Below are 25,617 nucleotides of genomic sequence, written 5' to 3' on the forward strand. Positions count from 1 at the left end.
CTGCATGGACCCGGACTGCTGCACCCAGAGCCAGTGTCTGACCAATCCGCTGTGTCTGGGGGCGCGGGATCCATTACAGATTATCCAGCAGAGCCAATCCGCTGGCCAGAAAGTGAGGTCGTTCTATGATAGGATCAAGGTACTGGTGGGGAGGGACGGAACCCACATCATACCTGGAAACAATCCATTCAACTCAAGGTAACGTGCCCCCCACTGACTGTAGACAGAACAGCTATAGGCAGAACAGCTGTAGACAGAACAAACTATAGACAGAACAGCTATTGACAGAACAGCTAGAGACAGAGCTGTTACTGACAGAACAGCTAGAGACAGAGCTGTTATAGACAGAACAGCTATATACAATAACAACATAAGATAATATAGCAATACATTTCAAATAATACAATAAAAAAAAAGTGAAATATTGTGTAGACTTTTGGGTGAAGACTTCCCAACCTCTATGTTATGAACTGTTCCTTCTCCTCTCCTGCAGCCTGGCGTCATTGATCAGAGGACAGGTCCTGACCTCAGACGGGACCCCCCTGGTGGGGGTCAACGTGACCTTTGTCAATTACCCCCACTACGGCTACACGCTAACACGACAGGATGGAACGTGAGTAGCTCATTGGCTGTTTTGGTAGTAACGATTAGATGATTGGCTGTTTGGTAGTATGACATTTCAGAGTAGTGCCTGTTGTCAAATAGATAAGAGGACAGTAGCCTATCTACGTGCAAGTAGACTAGTCCTTAGAATTCATAACTTAGGGGGGCGCTTGGTGGCGTAGCACACTAATGCGCTTACCACGTAATTCCAAGGTTCCTGGTTCGATTCCGACCCTCGACCTATCTTGCATGTCATCCCTCCTCTCTCTCCCATCCTTCCTGTCAGTCTCTACTGTCTCTATCCCAATAAAAGCAGAAATGCCCTAAAAACATATTTAAAAAAAATAAAAAAGAATTCATAACTTATGTAAAGGAGAGGGCACACTCCCAAAATCTAAAATTGAAATTCTCCTAGTTTTTGAAAGTAACGTTGAAAACAAATTGATAAACATCAGCCAGTGTTTAATGGTTTTTAGGCTTGCTGCTTTAGTCAAGAGCCTTTGCTCCTAGTATCCTCATCACCATGGCGATGAGGTGATAAGGCTAATGAATGCAGATGTTAATGACGATGGTTTCTGTCCGTTCGCTCTCTGGTGTGTTTACGGCCGATTGGGATCAGTAATTACAGCTAACACAACATGACAAGAAACACAGGACGGTTTCGTTTGATTGAAATTCTTTAACGATTCCAGCTGAGACACGGCTGATTTGGAACGAAGAAATATACGATTCAAACGAACAGACTGAAGATTCAAACTAATGTGCTAATGAGTGGAGAGAAGAGGTTGAGGGTCAGAAGGAAAGTGCTTCATCATCCCATCTGTTAAACCAGATATGTGTGCTCTCTTCTGCTTTACCCTCAACCCCCAGACAACACAGGGTCAGCCGCAGTGCAATGCCACAAGAGCAACTTTTGAGGTTAACTTTTCTGGTTCAAGGGCACAGTGGTCGAGGATTGTATCTGGGTTCTGGGAATAGCCTTCCAAGTTGCCAGTTCAGGCCCCCACAAAATATATGACCCCTCTGCCCCTCTCTCTTTCTCTCTTTCTCTATCTTCCTCTGTCTATCTCCCTCTCTCTCCGTCTCTCTCCCTCTCTCTCTCTATCTCTCTCCCTTTCTCCTTCTCTCTCCCTCCCTCTCTTTCTCTATCCCTCCCTCCCTCTCTCTCTCTCTCCCTTTCTCCTTCCCTCTCCCTCTCTCTCTTTCTCTATCCCTCCCTCCCTCTCTCTCTCTCTCCCTTTCTCTCTCTAGTTTTGACCTGGTAGCCAATGGGGGCGGCTCTCTGACGCTGCGGTTTGAGCGCGCTCCATTCATGAGCCAGGAGCGTACGTTGTGGTTGCCATGGAACCGCTTCTTCGCCATGGATACGCTGGTGCTGAAGACAGAGGAGAACACCATCCCTGCGTGTGACCTCAGCGGTTATGTCAGACCTGACCCCATCGTGGTGCCTTCACCTCTCTCCTCCTTCTTCAGCTCCCAGCCCGCAGAGAGACACATCATACCTGAGACACAAGTACAGTCTCTCTCTCTCTCTCTCTCTCTCTCTCTCTCTCTCTCTCTCTCTCTCTTTCTCTGTCTCTCTCTCTCTCTCTCTCTGTCTGTCTCTCTGTCTCTCTCTCTCTCTGTCTCTCTCTGTCTCTCTCTGTCTCTCTGTGTCTCTCTGTCTCTCTCTCTGTCTCTCTCTCTCCGTCTCTCTCTGTCTCTCTCTCTGTCTCTCTCTCTCTGTCTCTCTCTGTCTCTCTTTCTCTCTGTCTCTCTCTGTCTCTCTCTCTCTCTCGCCTGCCTCTCTTTCCTTCTGTCAACATCAAGAGTATTGACACACAGTATCTCTTTTTTTCCACTCCTTTTCTCCCTCTGTCATTCTCTTTCTCTTTATATTGACTCAACCTTGACACTAATGATGCATCTCTTTTCTCCCACCCTCCCTCCCTCCCTCCCTCTCTCCCTCTCTCCCTCCCTCCTCCTAGGTGCTTCACGAGCAGCTGGAGATCCCAGGCACCAGTCTGAAGCTGTGCTACCTGAGTTCCCGTACCCAGGGTTACCGCGCCCTGCTGAAGGTGACCATGACCCCAGCCCTGGTGCCACTCTCCCTGGCCAAGGTGCACCTGATGGTGGCTGTGGAGGGACACCTCTTCCAGAAGTGGTTCCATGCCTCGCCCAACCTGGCCTACACACATATCTGGGACAAGACAGACGCCTACAGGCAGAAGGTCTATGGCCTCACCCAGGCTGTCGGTGAGAGGGCGGGGGGGGGGGGGGGGAGGGTTTTTGGCCGATGGAAGGCGGATTGAAAACGTTAGGAGACGTTTTTTCCTTCTATTTTTTCTTTTTTTTCAGGACTTTTCTTTTCAGTGCTCAGAGTGTTGTACAGATGAACAACATATCTCGATAGAAATCTGAATGGTAAAACAATACAGGATAGAGTAGAACATGTAGAAGAATGTAGGTGTCATGTTGTAGGTTATGTAGAATGCAGCTCTGCAGCTCCACCCATCGAGACGCAGTTCCGTCCAATCAGGGGAGGCTGGTGGAAGGCAGACATCGGGAGGACGGGAGGAATGTGTTTGAAACCGTTCCTGATTCCGTTCTGTGCCTTACAACAAGCCTGTCCTTCGATTGATACCTCCACCAGCTTTATTGCTGTAACAACATTGGTTGGCTTGGCAACAACTTGACGACTCTTTCTCACCCAAATGCGTTCCCGCCCTCTTCTCAATTATCGAGTGTTTAATGATGCTGCCACCTCCACACTTCTACTCTTTACTCTTTCTACAGTGTCGATGTATTCTATTCTATTCTATATTCTATTCTAACTCTATGCTTCTCTCTAGTGTCGATGAGGTATCAATATGAGAGGTTTATTCTATTCTATTCTAATCTAACTATGCTTCTCTCTAGTGTTGATGAGGTATCAATAAGAGAAGTTTATTCTAATCTATTCTATTCTAACTCTATGCTTCTCTCTAGTGTCCATGAGGTATCAATATGAGAGGTTTATTCTATTCTATTCTAATCTAACTATGCTTCTCTCTAGTGTTGATGAGGTATCAATAAGAGAAGTTTATTCTAATCTATTCTATTCTAACTCTATGCTTCTCTCTAGTGTCCATGAGGTATCAATATGAGAGGTTTATTCTATTCTATTCTATTCTATTCTAACTCTATGCTTCTCTCTCTCTAGTGTCGATGAATTGTCAATATGAGAGATTTATTCTATTCTATTCTAACTCTATGCTTCTCTCTAGTGTCGATGAGGTATCACTAGGTTTATTCTAGTTTAATCTATTCTAACTATGCTTCTCTTTAGTGTCCATGAGGTATCAGTATGAGAGGTTTATTCTATTCTATTCTATTCTAACTCTATGCTTCTCTCTAGTGTCCATGAGGTATCAGTAGGAGAGGTTTATTCTATTCTAATCTAACTCTATGCTTCTCTCTAGTGTCCATGAGGTATCGATATGAGAGGTTTATTCTATTCTATTCTATTCTAACTCTATGCTTCTCTCTAGTGTCCATGAATTGTCAATATAAGAAGTTTATTCTATTCTATTCTATTCTATTCTATTCTAACTCTATGCTTCTCTTTAGTGTCCATGAGGTATCAATATGAGAGGTTTATTCTATTCTATTCTATTCTATTCTATTCTAACTCTATGCTTCTCTCTAGTGTCGATGAGGTGTCAATATGAGAGGTTTATTTTATTCTATTCTATTCTAACTCTATGCTTCTCTCTAGTGTCCATGAGGTATCAATATGAGAGGTTTATTCTATTCTATTCTATTCTATTCTATTCTATTCTAACTCTATGCTTCTCTCTAGTGTCCATGAGGTATCAATATGAGAGGTTTATTCTATTCTATTATATTATATTATATTATATTATATTATATTATATTATATTCTAACTCTATGCTTCTCTCTAGTGTCCATGAGTTATCAATATGAGAGGTTTATTCTATTCTATTCTATTCTATTCTAACTCTATGCTTCTCTCTAGTGTCCATGAGGTATCAATATGAGAGGTTTATTCTATTCTATTCTATTCTAACTCTATGCTTCTCTCTAGTGTCCATGAGGTATCAATATGAGAGGTTTATTCTATTCTATTCTAATCTAACTATGCTTCTCTTTAGTGTCGATGAGGTGTCAATGTGAGAGGTTTATTTTATTCTATTCTATTCTATTCTAACTCTATGCTTCTCTCTAGTGTCCATGAGGTATCAATATGAGAGGTTTATTTTATTCTATTCTATTCTATTCTAACTCTATGCTTCTCTCTAGTGTCGATGAGGTGTCAATATGAGAGGTTTATTTTATTATATTATATTATATTCTAACTCTATGCTTCTTTCTCCAGTGTCAGTGGGGTGTCAATATGAGAGGTTTATTCTATTCTAATCTATTCTAACTCTATGCTTCTCTCTAGTGTCGATGAATTGTCAATATGAGTGGTTTATTCTATTCTATTCTTACTCTACGCTTCTCTCTAGTGTCGATGAGGTATCAATATGAGAGGTTTATTTTATTCTATTCTATTCTATTCTAACTCTATGCTTCTCTCTAGTGTCGATGAGGTATCAATATGAGAGGTTTATTTTATTCTATTCTATTCTATTCTAACTCTATGCTTCTCTCTAGTGTCCATGAGGTGTCAATATGAGAGGTTTATTCTATTCTATTCTATTCTAACTCTATACTTCTCTCTAGTGTCGATGAATTGTCAATATGAGAAGTTTATTCTATTCTATTCTATTCTAACTCTATGCTTCTCTTTAGTGTCCATGAGGTATCTATATGAGAGATTTATTCTATTCTATTCTATTCTAACTCTATGCTTCTCTCTAGTGTCGATGAGGTGTCAATATGAGAGGTTTATTTTATTCTATTCTATTCTATTCTAACTCTATGCTTCTCTCTAGTGTCCATGAGGTGTCAATATGAGAGGTGTATTCTATTCTATTCTATTCTAACTCTATGCTTCTCTCTAGTGTCCATGAGGTATCTATATGAGAGATTTATTTTATTCTATTCTATTCTATTCTAACTCTATGCTTCTCTCTAGTGTCGATGAGGTGTCAATATGAGAGGTTTATTCTCTTCTATTCTATTCTATTCTAACTCTATGCTTCTCTCTAGTGTCCATGAAGTATCAATATGAGAGGTTTATTCTATTCTATTCTCTCTAGTGTCCATGAGGTATCAATATGAGAGGTTTATTCTATTCTATTCTATTCTAACTCTATGCTTCTCTCTCCAGTGTCAGTGGGGTATCAATATGAGATGTTTATTCTGTTCTATTCAGGGACATGCACAGAGGGTGGGGGGTCGCCCCCCCCTGTTTGTTTGCATCGCATCAACTATCTATTCTATTCCATTCTAACTCTATGCTTCTCTCTAGTGTCCATGAGGTATCAATATGAGAGGTTTATTCTATTCTATTCTAATCTAACTATGCTTCTCTTTAGTGTCGATGAGGTGTCAATGTGAGAGGTTTATTTTATTCTATTCTATTCTATTCTAACTCTATGCTTCTCTCTAGTGTCCATGAGGTATCAATATGAGAGGTTTATTTTATTCTATTCTATTCTATTCTAACTCTATGCTTCTCTCTAGTGTCGATGAGGTGTCAATATGAGAGGTTTATTTTATTATATTATATTATATTCTAACTCTATGCTTCTTTCTCCAGTGTCAGTGGGGTGTCAATATGAGAGGTTTATTCTATTCTAATCTATTCTAACTCTATGCTTCTCTCTAGTGTCGATGAATTGTCAATATGAGTGGTTTATTCTATTCTATTCTTACTCTACGCTTCTCTCTAGTGTCGATGAGGTATCAATATGAGAGGTTTATTTTATTCTATTCTATTCTATTCTAACTCTATGCTTCTCTCTAGTGTCCATGAGGTGTCAATATGAGAGGTTTATTCTATTCTATTCTATTCTAACTCTATACTTCTCTCTAGTGTCGATGAATTGTCAATATGAGAAGTTTATTCTATTCTATTCTATTCTAACTCTATGCTTCTCTTTAGTGTCCATGAGGTATCTATATGAGAGATTTATTCTATTCTATTCTATTCTAACTCTATGCTTCTCTCTAGTGTCGATGAGGTGTCAATATGAGAGGTTTATTTTATTCTATTCTATTCTATTCTAACTCTATGCTTCTCTCTAGTGTCCATGAGGTGTCAATATGAGAGGTGTATTCTATTCTATTCTATTCTAACTCTATGCTTCTCTCTAGTGTCCATGAGTTATCAATATGAGAGATTTATTTTATTCTATTCTATTCTATTCTAACTCTATGCTTTTCTCTAGTGTCCATGAGGTATCTATATGAGAGATTTATTTTATTCTATTCTATTCTATTCTAACTCTATGCTTCTCTCTAGTGTCGATGAGGTGTCAATATGAGAGGTTTATTCTCTTCTATTCTATTCTATTCTAACTCTATGCTTCTCTCTAGTGTCCATGAAGTATCAATATGAGAGGTTTATTCTATTCTATTCTCTCTAGTGTCCATGAGGTATCAATATGAGAGGTTTATTCTATTCTATTCTATTCTAACTCTATGCTTCTCTCTCCAGTGTCAGTGGGGTATCAATATGAGATGTTTATTCTGTTCTATTCAGGGACATGCACAGAGGGTGGGGGGTCGCCCCCCCCTGTTTGTTTGCATCGCATCAACTATCTATTCTATTCCATTCTAACTCTATGCTTCTCTCTCGTGTTGATGAGGTATCAATATGAGAGGTTTATTCTATTCTATTCTATTCTAACTCTATGCTTCTCTCTAGTGTCCATGAGGTATCAATATGAGAGGTTTATTCTATTCTATTCTATTCTATTCTATTCTAACTCTAAGCTTCTCTCTAGTGTCCATGAGTTATCAATATGAGAGGTTTATTCTCTTCTATTCTATTCTATTCTAACTCTATGCTTCTCTCTAGTGTCCATGAAGTATCAATATGAGAGGTTAATTCTATTCTATTCTATTCTATTCTCTCTAGTGTCCATGAGTTATCAATATGAGAGGTTTATTCTCTTCTATTCTATTCTATTCTAACTCTATGCTTCTCTCTAGTGTCCATGAAGTATCAATATGAGAGGTTTATTCTATTCTATTCTATTCTATTCTATTCTAACTCTATGCTTCTCTCTAGTGTCCATGAGTTATCAATATGAGAGGTTTATTCTCTTCTATTCTATTCTATTCTAACTCTATGCTTCTCTCTAGTGTCCATGAAGTATCAATATGAGAGGTTTATTCTATTCTATTCTATTCTAACTCTATGCTTCTCTCTCCAGTGTCAGTGGGGTATCAATATGAGATGTTTATTCTGTTCTATTCAGGGACATGCACAGAGGGTGGGGGGTCGCCCCCCCTGTTTGTTTGCATCGCATCAACTATCTATTCTATTCCATTCTAACTCTATGCTTCTCTTTAGTGTCCATGAGGTATTAACATGAGAGGTTTATTTTATTCTATTCTATATTCTATTCTAACTCTATGCTTCTCTCTAGTGTCGATGAATTGTCAATATGATAGGTTTATTCTATTCTATTCTATTCTAACTATGCTTCTCTCTAGTGTCCATGAGGTATCAATATGAGAGGTTTATTCTATTCTATTCTATTCTATTTTATTCTATCTCTGTGCTTCTCTCTCCAGTGAGAGAGGTCGCCCCCCCCCCCCCCTTTGTTTGCATCGCATCAACGATCTATTCCATTCTAACTCTATCCTTCTCTCTCTCCAGTGTCGATGAGGTGTCAATATCAGAGGTTTATTCTAGTCTATTCTATTCTATTCTAACTCTATGCTTCTCTCTAGTGTCCATGAGGTGTGAATATGAGAGGTTTATTCTATTCTATTCTAATTCTATGCTTCTCTCTAGTGTCCATGAGGTGTCAATATGAGAGGTCTATTCTATTCTATTTTAACTGTATGCTTCTCTCTAGTGTCCATGAGGTATCAATATGAGAGGTTTATTCTATTCTATTCTCTTCTATTCTATTCTAACTCTATGGTTCTTTCTCCAGTGTCAGTGGGGTATGAGTACGAGACGTGCTCCAGCCAGATCATGTGGGAGAGGAGAACAGCCGTGCTGCAGGGTTACGAGCTCCTCCCCTCCAACCTGGGGGGCTGGTCCCTGGACAAACACCACGCCCTCAACATACGCAGCGGTACGGACACGCACACAACCCTCCCACGTAGTTGATGTCCTGTGGATTCTAAACGAAAGTTGACGAGTTCAATGAGAAGGTGACCCTGTCAGGTAGCCTCATTCCAGTTACAGTTAGCTGGGATGCTATTTTCCTGATTTATTTTTTTACCACTCTGGCCTCCATTGATTTCGTCGCCCTGATTCTGGCCATCCTTCAAGGGGCAACGCTCCAATAACCTTTGATCGGATTATGATTATTCTTACGTACACAATTAGCATATTATTGAGCCCATTGGTCAAAATGTTATATTTGAACACCCTACACATTGTAAACAATTCACATACTTTTAATATGTGGTTTTCCTATCGTGTTGTTTCTGTTATGTTCTTCATGTTGAGAAATAATAAAGCGTGTACATGGACTGTAGAGCAAGGAGATTAATAACAAAGCACATCTTAATATTAATAATCTGACTTCAAGTCATTGACTTAACACGACTGTATGTTACATTAACATTTACATGTATGGCATTTAACAGACGCCTTTATCCAAAGCGACTTACAACAAATACATTTGTTTAAGTAAGTGAATCATCTATCCATCAGTCATCATAAGACAAAGTAATCATAGACAGTCACAATGCTAGAAGAAGGACTTTTTTTTTTTATGTGCAGGGAATTGTTGCTTTCGGGGCTGAATGGTCCAGTGAGAATAGCTGGAGGAGGAGAGAGTGCTCTGCCCGCTGAAACCGGTGCTATCCTCAGACTTCACGGCTGAGTGTTGTGTTGTCGTGTGCGTTACACTGTCTTGTCTCTCGCCTGTACAGGCCACAGGTGCAGAGTGCCACTGTGGTTCAGTCCCCTCCTCTCACCTTTCTGTCAGAGTCTGCCAGTTGTAATACAAGTGCTCAGAATACCAACAGAATATTCCATCGCCCAGGCGATGACTGACAAGGGGCGAAGCAGGAAGTCAATAATATGAGCATCCTTAATAATATACTACTGTGACACTCGCCCTCTTCTCGCTCCCACTGTTTCTATAGCAACTGGTTCTAGAACAGTATGATTTGATAACTTTATTGTTTTATTTTTGGCCTCCCAGGGAATGGAAGAATGAAATGATAAGCGAGTTAATATTCAGATGAAGGCTGATTATACAATAGAAATGGCCAATAGGCTTGGTTTGTTCCCTGGCTCTATTCCTGGAATGGTGGTTATGTATAGGTTCCAAAAAGGAAATAGTTTTTAATCAGAATATCTCTGTTGTGTTTATGATGAGTATGAAAGAGAGAGACCTGGAAATAGGCTTGAAAGGCGGAGAGAGATCAAGGCCTCTAACAAGTGAACAATGGGGACTACAGTTTATTGGTTCTGGTGTGAGGAGAGTGGATTCTTGATCCAGGGAGTGTGAGTGGCAGTGGCAGTGGTGGGCGTTGGTAGCTTTATTCTTTGCCTGGTTCTGTAAACCATTGGCAGAGGACGTGGTAAAAGGAAATTGGTATCAATACAACATACTGTAATACTTCCAATTAACGCCTGTCTCCAATAATTCGTCACGAATGACATTGAAGGAAATAAGCGCTTGTTCCTAACAAACACTGTGTCAAAATGTTTACCGGTTTGCATTCTCAGTTGATATTAGCAAATGATTAAAGCGACGCGTTTGATTCGGAGTGACTGTAGCGACATTACCGGTATTTTCAACAGTCTGACAGATCATTCGCAGCAGTTTTGTAGGCCATGATAATACATTACCGTCTGGCAAACATGAAGCTGGGTTTGATTGATTTATTGTAGGCTTATAATGTTGGTGGAAATTTGTTCTCAGTAAGCTGTGATCCAGTATATTCAGCTCTATCATATCGTGGGTTTGAGCAGCAGTTTGGCAACAGCAGTGAGGGTAGCAGAATAAACTTCTAAATATACTTTATCAATACATTTTATCGATCCCCTTGGAGCAACTGGTACAATAGGCCTGCAGTACAGTATCAAACACATACAACACTCAGACACACGGGATATGGTACATACAACTAGGAAACACAGAAGCAATAACTGTGAAAGCCTTGCCTCATAATTAAGTAATCCTAATATTTGCTGTGTTCCAAGGATCCAATATAAGGGTCCATTACAGTGTGTGTAATTGTGTGTACTGCAGGTGAGGCTGGTGGAGGTAGAAATCGGAGGACGGGCTCATTGTAATGCATGGAATGGAATAAAGGATAGTATGAAACACGTGTGTTTGATACCATTTCTCACACCGGTCCATGCATTCCAATGAGCCCGTCCTCCGATTCCTACCTTCACCAGCCTCCCCTGGTGTACTGTAAATTTTACGGAGTGTGGCTTTAACCCGTCGTTCCCAGGGATCCTCCACAAGGGCAGCGGGGAGAACGTGTTTGTGTCGGAGCAGCAGCCTCCCGTCATGAACAGCATCATGGGTAACGGGCGTCGTCGCAGCATCTCCTGCCCCAGCTGTGGGGGCATGGCGGAGGGCAACAAGCTGTTGGCGCCCATGGCTCTGGCCTGCGGGGGGGACGGGAGCCTCTACGTGGGGGACCTCAACTTCATACGCAGGGTGTACCCCACGCTTAACACCACCGCCGTGCTGGAGCTGAGGTGAGATAGACCTCAGTGGGGGCCGGGGTTGACGGTGGGGTACGTGTGTTGGAAGGAGGAGGGTTTTATTTAGGTTTTTTTTTTTTTTTTTTTTTACCCTTTTAGGAGGGTTTTCTTTTTTTACGATAAATGAGTGAAAACTAATAGAATTTGCCGGGGGGGGTTTCTGTCTTTTCCAGAAACAAAGACTTGAGACATGGGTAAGTTCTTTGATGTGGCTTTCAGTCCTGTTGATACTGATTGTTTTGGAACAACCCTAAAGTAGTGAATATTGTTACGATTACCATCTTAAATGTGTCTATCTCCTCATCCCCATAGCAACAACCCGACACATAAGTACTACCTGGCGGTAGACCCGGTGTCCGGTGCCGTTTTCCTGTCGGACACCAACTCCCGGCAGATCTACCGCGTGCGTTCGCTGGCGGGCGGGAGACAGCTGCTGGACAACGCCCAGGTGGTGGTAGGGACGGGAGAGCAGTGTGTCCCCTTCGACGAGGCTCGCTGTGGGGACGGGGGCAAGGCCGTGGAGGCTACGCTGATGAACCCTAGAGGTGAGAACCAGGGTTAGGTTGGGGGGTGGGTTAGGGTAGGGGTTGAAGGGCAGGAGCTAGAGCAGGGGCTAGGGGTATAGAGCTGGGGGGACGGGGGACGGGGGGGACAGGGGGGATGGGGGACAGGTGATGGGGGGGACAGGGGGGATGGGGGACGGGGGACAGGTGACGGGGGGGGACGGGGGGGACAGGGGCAAGGCTGTGGAGGCGACTCTGATGAGCCCTAGAGGTGAGAACCAGGGTTAGGTTGGGGGCTAGAGCAGGGGCTAGGGGTATAGAGCTGGGGCTGGGGGGAGGCGACTCTGGTGACCGACCAGGGTGAGGGTAGTGAAGAGAGGCTGGGGCTGGGGCTGGGGCTGGAGCTGGGGGCTGGGGCTGGGGGCTGGGGGCTGGGGCTGGGGTATAGGGCTGGGGGCTGGGGCTGGGGGCTGGGGCTGGGGGCTGGGGCTGGGGCTGGGGTATAGGGCTGGGGGCTGGGGCTGGGGCTGGGGGCTGGGGCTGGGGGCTGGGGCTGGGGCTGGAGCTAGGGTTGGGGATGGGGATGGGGATGGGGATGGGGATGGGGATGGGGCTGGGGGCTGGGGCTGGGGCTGGGGCTGGGGCTGGGGCTGGAGCTGGAGCTAGGGTTGGGGATGGGGATGGGGATGGGGCTGGGGCTGGGGGCTGGGGCTGGGGCTGGGGGCTGGGGCTGGGGCTGGGGCTGGAGCTGGGGATGGAGCAGTGGATGGGAGCAAGGATGTGGATGCTACACGCTTTATCCGAATGCACAGTGTGTTATGTAGCCAAACAAGTTCCCTGTCGTCATGCTGGTGAGGGTTCTTGTATGCGAAATAATTTAGAAAGCTTCCTTGTTTTATAGCCAACGTAGCAAGTGCTCGGGCAGGCGTATATATATATAAAATGTATGCCATTCAGCTGACGCTTTTATCCAAAGCAACTTATACTGCAGTGAGTGCATACATTTTTTAGTATATACGGTCCCAGCGGGAATCAAACCCACAACCTACGCGTTGTTAGCTCCATGCTCTACCAACTGAGCTTTACACTCATCTGATTCCATTTATAGTGAGTGAAAGTCAACAGAGAACTGTAGGATACCGGCTATTTTCTTCTTTATTCTGATGCTTTTTATATAACTCCCCTTCATTGAAGCTGTTCCAACCGATACGCCTATATCTATATTGCATCGCCAAAAACTCAACTGATATGGATATGGACTTTCCGTATCAGTTCCCATCACGACTGAATACTGACGGCTTTTCATTTTGCACAGCACATCTCCTTCGCCCCTCACGTTCGATACAAAAGCAGTTTCATTCACCTCATTTCCATCCGGGGTTGATTCCGTTACGCCAGGCTGCCGCTAACATTCACGCCGTCACTTTCTTCCTAGCAGGGAACACACGTTGACTTATTGTACGGTTTTACACATGTTAACTTACTATCCTGTTGGAGGCTGTAGCTGTATCTCTCTACATCCTCCGGAGGAGGAGATGTTTCTGTAAAACAGAGTGATGTTGTTTGTTGATTGTTGTTACTGAGACGTATTTGGCTCTCACACCACATAGTGGGAAGCGGAGAGTTTTTACTGTATGTCACAGCTGCCATGGTCTCATATACAGTATATGTAATGGGCGATATATACATAGAATTAGGACAGGAACGTAAATAATGTTAATGCAGTTCTGTGGGGATTAGGTCATTTTGATATACAGTACCAGTCAAAGGTTTGGACACACCTTGCCAAGAGTGTGCAAAACTGTCGTCAAAGCAAAAGGTGGCTACTTTGAAGAATCTAAAATATAAACCATATTCTGGTTTGTTTAACACTTTTTTGTTGACTACATAATTCCATATGTGTTCCTTCATAGTTTTGATGTCTTCAATATTAATCTACCATGTAGAAAATAATCAAAATACAGAAAAACCATTGAATGAGAAGGTGTGTCCAAACTTCTGACTGGTACTGTAGTTCTGCGGTGTTGCTAAGGCCTTGTTTCTCTCCTACCAGGGATCGCTGTGGATAAGAACGGCCTCATGTACTTTGTGGACCAGACCATGATCCGCAAGGTTGACCAGAACGGCATGATCTCCACCCTGATCAAGACCAACGACCTGACCGCAGTACGCCCGCTCAGCTGTGATGCCAGCATGGATGTCAGCCAGGTGAGGACGGATTAATGCAGTCTGGGAGCTCACAGGACATCTCCTTCACCTCTCTCCTCCCCCTTTCCCCTCTCTCCTCCTTTTCCCCTCTCTTTCCCCTCTCTCCCTCTCTTACACTTACCTTGGACAACTAGGGAGGCTTATTTTCATCTTGGGCGTACCGTATATCTACTAGCTTATGAAAGCAACCGTAATAACATCAGTGTTTCTGTATTTCTATCTCCTTGTAATCATAAAGAGTCAGAATGAATATCCACCCATATAATAATCTAGAATATTCTGGCTACACTGTTTTCTTGATTATGTGTAAAAGAGAGTCTCATTCATGAGTTTCCTTGTTGAGGACTCACGGCTCCTGAGAGTTGTGTTGCTGTGTGTTCTTATTCTTGGCTTGTTTCTACCTGTGTGTGTGTGCAGGTGCGTCTGGAGTGGCCCACCGACCTGGCCGTCAACCCTTCTGACAACTCTCTGTACGTCCTGGAGAACAACGTCGTCCTCCGCATTACCGAGAACCACCAGGTGAGCATCGTCAACGTCGTCATGGTCATCATCATCATCACCACCTAGGTGGTGGTAGCTACAGTCTCATTGAAATGTCAGATAGAACGAGTGGTAAATGTCATTGAGATGCTCAAATGATCAACTTATTGTGATGTGTAATTCTGTTATGGCCCTGCCCCCCCCCCCCCTCTCTCTCTCTACTACCCCCCAGGTGAGCATCATCGCGGGGCGTCCTATGCACTGTCAGGTCCCTGGCATCGACTACTCCCTCAGCAAGCTGGCCATCCACTCTGCCCTGGAGAGCGCCATCGCCATCACCATCTCCCACGACGGCGTCCTCTACATCGCCGAGACGGACGAGAAGAAGATCAACCGCGTCCGGCAGGTCAGCGCCAGCGGCGAGATCTCCCTATTGGCCGGCGCCGCCTCCGACTGCGACTGCAAGAACGACGTCAACTGCAACTGTTTCTCCGGCGACGAGGGCTACTCGGCGGACGCCGGCCTCAACGCCCCCTCCTCCCTCGCCGTGTCGCCCGACGGCACGCTCTTCATCGCCGACGTCAACAACATCCGCGTGCGGGCGGTGAGGCGGGACCGGCCGGTGGCCACGCCCTCGGGCCTGTACGAGGTGGGGTCGCCGCGGGAACAGGAGCTGTACGTATTCAACCGCGACGGGCTCCACCGGCAGACGGTCAGTCTGATCACCGGGGAGCCGCTGTATAACTTCACGTACGGGCCGGACGGGGAACTGGCCACGGTGGCGGACAACTGCAACAACAGCCTGAGGGTGAGAAGGGACGGGTCGGGCCAGCTGAGACTGGTGCTGCTGCCTGAGAACCAGGTGGTGACCCTGGGACTGGACCCTGCCGGCGGCCTGAGGTCTGTGTCAGCGCTCAACCAGGAGGTGGCGCAGATGAGCTACTCCTCCAACACGGGCCTGCTGGCCTCTAAGGCGGACGAGACCGGCTGGACCAACTTCTACGAGTGAGTGGGATTTCGCTTGAGTGGAATGTGTGAATGGGTACATTAGTCTAATGTATTCGGAGTTATAATTCACTGAATTAATGTATGTTCGTGTAGAGCGGAAGGGAGAGAAAGAGAGAGTCGTCCATTCGTTGGGGAGGGAGTAATGGGTTAGTCATTAGAGCGAGAGAGCTGTGGCTTCTCGCAGGTCATTCTGCCGTCAACACACCAACAGTCTGGGGATGCTGCGTTGTCTCCATCTAGTGGCTGGACTCTGTAACTTGGTGTGGTTTCCAGAGAACATCTCTCTCATACACAGCAAACACACACACACACACACACACACACACACACACACACACACACACACACACACACACACACACATACACACATATATATACACACATATACACATACACACACACGCACATACAGTGCACACACACAACCACACATATACACATATACAATCACACACACACGCACACACACATATATATACACACACAGTGTATTTTCCTCTTTAAGTTCAGTATCAGTTTCAGTGCTCTGCTTCAGTCACATAGAACTGGAATCTCATTCTGAACACCCCGGAGACATGGAACAACGTGGAAGGTGTTGTCTCAAAGAAAAGAGCATGAAAAGAGAGAAGTCATTGCATTTTAACAGCAGAACTGAACAAGCACTAATAGCAGCATTTACTGTAGAAACGCTTGGTCAGAAGCCTTCCTTAATCCTGTACTAAACTGTATTATCAGCCTTTGTGAGTGACATTTGCCCCTACCACTTTCTTGCCTAACATGCAGTAGAAGTCAACAGCCCTGGCCCTCTATTCTTACAGGTGTGACAGGTGGAGGTTCAAACCCGAGTCTCACACGTTCAAAGACCCAAATGTCTATCGTTAGGCTAACCTCAAAGTCATAGGCAAAGTTCCATGTCTCACACAGGGCTACGCCATCAGTAGAGCGTGATTCTAAATCACCCCCGCTACATACGGTTCAATAGTCATCTCTCCCCCATCTCTCCCCTACAGGTACGACAGCGAGGGCCGTCTGACCAACGTCACCTACCCCACGGGTGTGGTGACCAGTCTGCACCGCGACATCGACCAGACCATCAACATCGACATGGAGAGTTCCAACAGGGATGATGACGTCACCATCATCACCAACCTGTCCTCAGTGGAGGCGTCCTATACTGTGGTACAAGGTAACTGACCTCATCATAAACCTACATTATAGTGCAAGGTAACTATCATTACACCTTAAACCTACATTATGGCACAAGGTAACTATCATTACACTTTAAACCTACATTATGGCACAAGGTAACTATCATTACACTTTAAACCTACATTCTGGTACAAGATAACTAACATGTCACTTTAAATCTACACAGTGATACAAGGTAGCATAACCTGTCATTCTAAAAGGAGGATTCAGTTAGACTTTATTTGGATTGTCCCCTACAGATGCTTAAACTATCAACTGCAACAACCTGCCAGGTTTAGGTTTCTAGTTATGATTTAACAATAGGGCAAGTGGTTTTGGTAAGGTCTAGGCTTATTGGATGGATAGTTGGGTGAAGAGTCTGTTCTTTGATCAAACTTCAGATCTTAAATGAGATTTGGGATATTCTAGGCACAGTTCAATAACCATAAAAAAAATCTATTCTATCTATTTAATTCATTGTAATTCTATAACCTCTACCCACCTCTGCCTGTGTCGGTCTCTCTTACGGCCCCTGACATGCTTTACAGGCCAGTGACAAATGCTATTGAGGAGAAATTCATTACCTACGACCCAGTAAATCTTCATCTGTGTCTGGGAGGGCCATAGGAGGTGGCGGGCTGCCCAGAAAGACTGTCCCCTGATCCCACAGCTTATTTCAGCCGTTTAGCAGCGAGAGGTAGAGAGCAGGAGAAAGAATGGATTTCACCAACCACCCACGGGGCTTGTGACAGGGTAGAAATGCAATCTCATCTGTGCATCTGGAAACTAGTGGAGCCGTGAGAGCTGGGATTGAAGAGGTTTATATGAAAGACTGCCCTTGGGGGGTCGTAAGAGGGGGTGGGGGGGGGTGGGGGGGGGGGGGGGGGGGGGGGGGCGTCTACCTTAAACGGAACACTTTATTTCAATCTAATGAGTTGTGGCTGAAATGGCTGTAGCAAAGTAAATCTAACTCTAAGAGCTTGGGAAGTTTGCGTGTCTTGTTTCAGATGGATAAATGGGTTTGAAAGGTGTTAAAAGCTGCTACTTTGAGTAAAACTCTCGTCTTGTTAGTCCGACAACGTGTTCTGGAGGTTTCCCTGGCGTTAAATCCACATGGATTGATTTGACTTTGAGCTACCTTTTCTTCCCTCAAATGTAGTTCATGATCTGATTACTGCAAGTAATTGGCATAAAAGCCTCTTGTTCTGCATTTAGCCGAAGACTAAAACCCTCTTATCTTGACTCCCGTCTCTCTGCACGGGGATAGTTGTTATTGTCTGGATGAGAAGTACACAGAAGCATCTCCAGAGATCAGAGCAGCTCTCTAATGTACAGCCTTCTTCTACCAGATCTAATATAATGGCTTCTCTTCTGTACAATAAAACTGGGTTTCAGTTTCCAGTCTCTCTTCTCAACCGACATCCTCTCTCTGTGTCTCTGGCTCCCCCTACAGACCAAGTCAGGAACACCTACCAGTTCTGTTACAACGGGACCCTGCGGGTGACCTACGCCAATGGGATGGGCATGAGTTTCCACACGGAGCCTCATATCCTAGCCGGGTCTGTCAGTCCCACCATCGGACGGAGGAACATCTCTCTGCCCACGGACAGCGGGCTCAACTCCATCGAGTGGAGGATGAGGAAGGATATAGTCAAGAGCAAAGTCATAGTCTACGGCAGGAAGCTCAGGGTAAGATGGACAGACTTAATCAGTGTGGAATCATCAGTCATCTTACTCAGGCTTTCGGTCCGTGCCGTTTTTGACTTGACTTGAAGTCAAATAAAAGTTGAGGTTGAAGTTGTGTCTCCCGTCAAAGAAGCATTACATCACATAAGCTCTTTAAGTAATCATCAGTCATGTATGTCAATCATCTTTCTGAGACTTAGGGTTACAGTAATACAGCTTTACTTCACTTTATTGACTTTATTTATGTCATTGGAGAGAAATGTGTCATAAGTCTCCCATCAAACAAGCATAGATTTACATTACATTTATCACAGTCGGTTACATACATTAACAGATGCACTATACAGTACCAGTCAAAAGTTTGGAAACACCTTCTCATTCAATGGTTTTTCTTTATTTGTATTATTTTCTACATTGTAGATTAATATTGAAGACATCAAAACTATGAAGGAACACATATAGAATTATGTAGTAAACAAAAAAGTGTTAAACAAACCAGAATATGTTTTATATTTTAGATTCTTCAAAGTAGCCACCTTTTGCTTTGATGACAGCTTTGCACACTCTTGGTAAGGTGTGTCCAAACTTTTCACTGGTACTGTATGTTCATGATGTATGGTACATTTCAGTATATGACTGTACCAGTGGAGGCTGGTGGAGGTAGAAATCTAAGGACGGGCTCATTGTAATGCATGGAATAGAGTGGGTTACATGTGTTTGGTACCGTTCCTTATTCCATTCAATGTATTACAATGGGCCTGTCCTCCGATGTCTGCCTCCACTGTACAGTATGGTATTCACTGCTGACAATAGCGATTTAGTATCGGCATGTTGGTAATGTAATTGTTTTCTATGGCTCTGAAGTGCACTCAGCTCTGTGGCGAGCTTTGAGTGTAGGTGGGAAAGAACACGATATTGCATTTCAAATCATACTCTATCATGATACAATGTATAACTTCCTCTCCTGATATCTCTGATATGTCTGTTGTCTCTGCGACGGTCTCTAATACAGTTTCCCTCCTTCCCTCCCCCCTCTCCTTCCCTCCCTCCCTCCCTCCCTCCCTTCCTCCCTCCCTCCCTCCCTCCCCACAGGCTCACAGCAGGAACCTGCTCTCCGTGGACTATGACAGGAACACTCGCACGGAGAAGATCTATGACGACCACAGGAAGTTCACGCTGCGGATCATGTACGACGCGCAGGGCCGTCCGGCCACCTGGTTGCCTAGCAGCAGCCTGGCGGTGGTCAACGTGTCCTACTCGCCCACGGGACGTCTGGTCGGCCTGCAGAGGGGGAGCATGAGCCAGAGGAGCGAGTTTGACACCTTTGGACGCATCCTGTCACGAACCTTCGTGGACGGGAAGGTGTGGAGCTTCAGCTACCTGGACAAGGTGACAAGGGATTTTCTCCTTCATTTTCTCTCTCTCTCTCTCTCTCTCTCTCTCTCTCTCTCTCTCGCTGTCTCTCTCAAAGGTCAGATAGACAGTTCAGCCATTTGGTTTCTCACTCTTTTCATCACTGAGTTTTTTACTGTCGCAGGCCTTCAGTGATGTGTGAAAATACTAAATTAACTATTTTTCTTTTGTCTCTTATCTCCCTCCCTCCCTCCCCCCTCCCCGCTCTATCTCTCTCCCTCCCTCCCCCCTCCCCGCACTCCCTCCCTCCCTCCCTCTGTCTCTCTAGTCCATGGTATTGCTCCTACAGCAGAGCCAGAGACAGTACGTGTTTGAGTTTGACACCTCTGGTCGCATCACGTCCATCACCATGCCCAGTATGGCTCGTCACACCATGTCCACCCACGTCTCCGTGGGCTACATCCGCAACACCTATAACCCCCCGGAGAGCAACGCCACCGTCATCCATGATTACAGCGAGGACGGGCGCCCACGCGCCACCTTCTACCTTGGCACGGGACGCCGCGTCCTGTACAAGTACGGCAAGCTAGCCAAGCTGTCCGAGGTGCTGTACGACGGCACGGCCGTGACCTTCGGCTACGACGAGACCGCCGGCGTGTTGAAGATGGTGAACCTGCAGAGCGGCGGTTTCTCCTGTACCATCCGCTACCGTAAGGTGGGCCCCCTGGTGGACAAGCAGATGTACCGCTTCTCTGAGGAGGGGATGGTCAACGCTCGCTTCGACTACACCTACCACGACAACAGCTTCCGTGTGGCGAGCATCAAACCCGTCATCGGGGAGACGCCGCTGCCCGTCGACCTCTACCGCTACGACGAGATCTCTGGCAAGGTGGAGCACTTTGGCAAGTTTGGCATCATCTACTACGACATCAACCAGATCATCACCACGGCCGTGATGACCCTCAGCAAGCACTTTGACGCCCACGGTCGCATCAAAGAGGTCCAGTACGAGATCTTCCGCTCGCTCATGTACTGGATGACGGTCCAGTACGACAGCATGGGCCGCGTCATCAAGAGAGAGCTGAAGATCGGCCCGTACGCCAACACCACGCAGTACCGCTACGAGTACGACGGAGACGGCCAGCTGGTCTCGGTCAAGGTCAACGACTGGTCCACCTGGCGCTACAGCTACGACCTCAACGGTAACCTCCACCTGCTGAACCCCGGGAACAGCGCCCGGCTGCTTCCGCTCCGCTACGACCTCCGCGACCGCATCACGCGCCTGGGCGACATGCAGTACCGCGTGGACGAGGACGGCGTGCTGAGTCAGCGCGGCGCCGACGCCTTCGACTACAACTCCAACGGCCTATTGGAGCAGGCGTACAGCCGGACGCCGGGAGGGTGGAGCGTCCGGTACCGTTACGACGGGCTGGGCCGCCGGGTCTCCAGGAAGACCAGCGAGGGAGAGCACCTGCAGTTCTTCTACGCAGATCTGAACTACCCGGCGAGGATCACGCACGTGTACAACCACTCGGGAGGGGAGATCACGTCCTTCTACTACGACCTGCAGGGTCACCTGTTCGCTATGGAGGTGACGGGAGGGGAGGAGTACTACATCGCCTCCGACAACACGGGCACGCCCCTGGCCATCTTCAGCTCCAACGGACAGATGGTCAAGATGGTCCAGTACACCGCCTATGGAGAGGTCAGTAACTCCACCCCTCAGGTACCTGTCACTCCTATGGAGAGGTCAGTAACTCCACCCCTCAGGTACCTGTCACTCCTATGGAGAGGTCAGTAACTCCACCCCTCAGGTACCTGTCACTCCTATGGAGAGGTCAGTAACTCCACCCCTCAGGTACCTGTCACTCCTATGGAGGAGCTAGCTAATGCAGTTAGCTAATGTTTGTGAGAGTTAAGGCGTTCGGTAAAAATAGGTGTAAGGAGGTGATTGTGATTTTGTATTTGATCATAATGTACATAATCATAATTTTAACTGTATAATCTCTACACTAGAGAGATTATATTACTACACTAGATTTTTGAACTACCAAAAAAACCCCAACCACCAACCAATATTAACCCCATGTCTCCCCCCAGGTGTACCATGACTCCAACCCAGAGTTCATCCTGGTGATCGGGTTCCATGGGGGGCTGTACGACCCGCTCACTAAGCTGGTCCACTTCGCCCAGAGAGACTATGATGTACTGGCAGGCAGGTGGACCGCACCGGACCATAAACTACTGCCGAAGATCGGCAAGGAGCCGGCGCCATTTAACCTGTACATGTTCAAAAACAACAACCCTCTCAGTGACATGATAGACATCAAGAGCTACGTGACAGGTGAGGGTTCAGCCTGGCTTGTGACCTGCTCCATCATGAGTAGCACACAGAACGCTCATGATAATTAAATCATTTGTAAAAGCACTTTTCATTATGGAAGGACATATCAAAATGCTGTACCAAAAGCAGAACGTAGAGCATAGAAAGACATAAGAAGGGCAGGTGAAATAGGCACACTTAACATCTTAAAAGAGTTCGAAGATCAGTCAATTTGTAAACCATTGTAGCGTGAAGTCTTGCAGGTGTTGACGCTGACTCCTCTGTCCCTGTGTTTCAAATGAGTTAGTCATAGCTAAATTCTCTAGTGCTGCAGTGTGAAGTCCTGCCAGTGTTTGCTGACACCCCCCCTCCCCCCTCCCCCCCTCCTCCTGTGTTGTTGTTGTTGTTGTTGTTGTTGTTGTTGTCGTTGTCGTTGTCGTTGTCGTTGTCGTTGTCGTTGTCGTTGTCGTTGTCGTTGTTCTAGATGTGAAGAGTTGGCTGGTGATGTTTGGCTTCCAGCTCAGTAACATCATCCCAGGCTTCCCCAGACAGCCCCTCTACTTCACCTCCCCTCCATACGAGCTGCTGGCCAGCCAGCACTGTGAGACGGCACAGGTGGGCTTCTTACCTATCATCAGGAATATCTGAGATAACAATGGAGCATACGGGTGCATGTGTTTCTTGTAGTCAGACGTAGTTGTAGCTTGTTTTCTTTGTTAAAGAAGTCAAATAAACCACTACATCTCCACACAGGTGCAGCCATAACCACCATAAACAATTTGTTTACGTACAAGAAATGTCACAAAAGCATAAAGTCAGGCATTGTAAAGTGCGGAGTGATTTCGTTAAAAGGGGGGGGGAAGCAATATGCACTTCCCAGGGGTTAAGACACTGGCAGCCGCTCTGTGGCATTGTCCTCATTTGAAAAGGATTAGAATGAAGCAGTGGATTGAAAGACAGCAGGATAAAGAGAGTCACTGTGTTTCCCCTGGCTGTTCTCCAGCTGATCACAGGCGTGCAGCACGCTACGGAGCGCCACAACCAGGCCTTCATGGCCCTGGAGGGCAGACTGCTCAACAAGGAGCACCGCGCCAAGCGGGACAAGCCTGGGTACTGGTTCGGCTCCAAGATCCCCATCGTGGGGCGGGGCATGATGCTCGCCATCAGAGAAGGTCACGTGATAACGGGCGTGTCCGGACTGGCCAGCGAGGACAGTCGGAAGGTATTACTGTTTTACCTCTACACAGTCTGGATTGGTCATCATTTTATCAACACTTTTATATCATCCTGTCTTTTTAACACACATTCTGTTCATTCCTATTCTATTGCTTTACCTCTTTTATTGTGGCTACCCATCTGTAAAGTGTGTTAAGATTTTTTAAATGCACTTTAAATCAAGTTTGATTTCATTGTGATTGAAGGTGGCCCAGGTGTTGAACAACGCCATCTACCTGGAGGGAACCCACTACACCGTTGATGGGCGGGACTGCCACTACTTCATCAAGCTGGGATTGGCTGACAGCGACCTGCTGGCGTTGGGGCTGAGCAGCGGCCGTAAATCCCTGGAGACCGGGGTCAACGTTACCGTCAGCGGCCGCTCCCGCCGCGGCGTCACCGTGGAGATCCACACGGCAGCGGTATCTCTCAGCGTTCGCTACGGGCTGGGGTCGGACGTCCTGGAGAAGGAGCGAGCTCGGCTACTGGAGCTGGCCCACCAGAGGGCGCTGTCAGGGGCGTGGGCGCGCGAGCAGCAGAGGCTGAGGGAGGGCAGGGAGGGGGGGAGGCTGTGGGCAGAGGGGGAGAGGCAGCAGCTGCTGGGGGCAGGGAAGGTGCCCGGGTACGATGGGTACTATGTTCTACCTGTGGAGCAGTACCCAGAACTAGCAGACAGCAGCAGCAACATCCAGTTCCTCAGACAGAACGAGATGGGCAGGAGGTAACAGAACACTGGGCCACCCCAACCACCCCAACCCCCACCCCCGCCCCACAAGACGTTTCCTCTCCTAGGGAGAGTACTCACTACACACGGGGTTTCCCTGACACTGCTGCAGTGACTTATGAGAGGGCAGAGCCCTCAGAGAGAACAGACTTGTTGCTGAGGGCAACAGACATCGCCTCAATGACTTCAGACAATGACTTAGAAAAGCACCCTTAACTTCTGCAGATAGGAACCGAACAGACTTTTTTAATGAAAAAAAAAAGAGGTTTTGAAACATTTGAAAATCTTTTTCACTCTTTTGTTGGAGGGATTAGGTAGGTATTGATGCTGAGGGAGCACTAGAGTGTCTGTAGCAGCCTATCAGACGAACCCGGCTGATATACTACAGTCAGGGAGGTCAGAGAGATGGAACGCTGTGGTGAGGTCCAGGTCAAGGCTTCTCTTTAGAACAGCAGAACAACTCTAGAACCCTCTCAGGCCACTCTCTGAAGAACACGGAACACAGAACCCGGAACCAACACTCAGAACTACACTCATATCCATGAGCCATGCTGAAGAAGGAAGGCTTGGTTATTTCATTCAACGTACATATTAGTCAAATATGGTTTTCATTTAACGGACACAGAGATGGAGGATGTGACATATTATGTAGATGTGTATGTTCCTGTGCAGTAGAATCCTGAACCCAGACATTCACTACTAGGGCACCCCTGGGAAAGAGACCAGGAAACCCCGCTCTCTGTTTTTCAAGAACAATACAAACGGAAACAAAGGTTATTTATTTTCTATCAGTTTTCTCTTGCTCTTTTGTTTGCACTATATGACAATCATGAAGAATTTGTATTGAGGACTACCTAAAGTACATACAAGTCCTTATTTTCTTTTTGTAAAATATGAAACTGTTCTCAATGTTTTTTTTATTGGTTTTGATTCATCCCTGACGATGAGTGACTGATGAAATGTGATGTCGTGTTTTGATATTGTTTATATTGCCGAGTCTTTACAGCTGTGAAACCTGTTTCCCTACACATCGTCAAAAGATAAATGTGTACATTCACATTTAAGACAGAAACATAGACACATGTCCAAAAAGCTGAATGATTTGTACATTTCCCAAAAGGAACAGGCTTTACTATAAATGAATCCATAGCAAGGCATTGACGTCTACTTAAAGATCTTATTACAGTTGATTCCCAAAACTCAAACATCCTCTTTTAGTACAGGAGGTTTTAAATCAGTTATTCTTTATTTGACTTTGTGGTATTTCTGTAACCACCCATATCTGTACAAAGTCTTTTTTTCTCACTGTGACCAACCACAGTCTAGATGTCAATATGTACATGAATAGGTATCAAGAAACCAGGGGAGGGTGGTGGAGGTAGAAATCAGAGTACGGGCTCATTGTAATGCATTACAATGAGCCCGTCCTCCGACTTCTACCTCCACCAGCCTCCGCTGCAAGAAAATGTCTTTACACTACTAGAACGAGGATTCTGTGGGAAGTTTATCAGAATAAACTTGTTTTTTTCAT

At 45.8% G+C, this 25,617-nt stretch overlaps 1 protein-coding gene across 1 annotated transcript in view; it reads left to right on the forward strand.

The window, feature by feature from the left end:
- tenm2b (teneurin transmembrane protein 2b) overlaps positions 1-25,506 on the forward strand; it is a gene marked incomplete at its 5' end in the record, with an annotated part of 107,633 nt that extends 82,127 nt beyond the window's left edge. Inside the window, 19 exons of the mRNA XM_083693809.1 lie at positions 1-198; positions 494-613; positions 1,855-2,116; positions 2,571-2,838; positions 8,647-8,790; positions 11,138-11,390; positions 11,570-11,590; positions 11,709-11,941; positions 13,953-14,107; positions 14,525-14,626; positions 14,820-15,592; positions 16,608-16,783; positions 18,239-18,474; positions 19,564-19,860; positions 20,153-21,529; positions 21,925-22,168; positions 22,632-22,762; positions 23,151-23,369; positions 23,569-25,506. The exon at positions 1-198 is cut by the window's left edge and continues 13 nt beyond it. Of these exons, the coding sequence (XP_083549935.1) occupies positions 1-198; positions 494-613; positions 1,855-2,116; positions 2,571-2,838; positions 8,647-8,790; positions 11,138-11,390; positions 11,570-11,590; positions 11,709-11,941; positions 13,953-14,107; positions 14,525-14,626; positions 14,820-15,592; positions 16,608-16,783; positions 18,239-18,474; positions 19,564-19,860; positions 20,153-21,529; positions 21,925-22,168; positions 22,632-22,762; positions 23,151-23,369; positions 23,569-24,087 (5,728 nt within the window). The 3' untranslated portion in view covers positions 24,088-25,506. The remainder of the gene's footprint in view (positions 199-493; positions 614-1,854; positions 2,117-2,570; positions 2,839-8,646; positions 8,791-11,137; positions 11,391-11,569; positions 11,591-11,708; positions 11,942-13,952; positions 14,108-14,524; positions 14,627-14,819; positions 15,593-16,607; positions 16,784-18,238; positions 18,475-19,563; positions 19,861-20,152; positions 21,530-21,924; positions 22,169-22,631; positions 22,763-23,150; positions 23,370-23,568) is intronic.
- Positions 25,507-25,617: the final 111 nt, after the last annotated feature.

The sequence above is a fragment of the Argentina silus genome (assembly GCF_951799395.1).
Source record: "Argentina silus genome assembly, chromosome: 2".
NCBI lineage: Eukaryota > Metazoa > Chordata > Actinopteri > Argentiniformes > Argentinidae > Argentina > Argentina silus.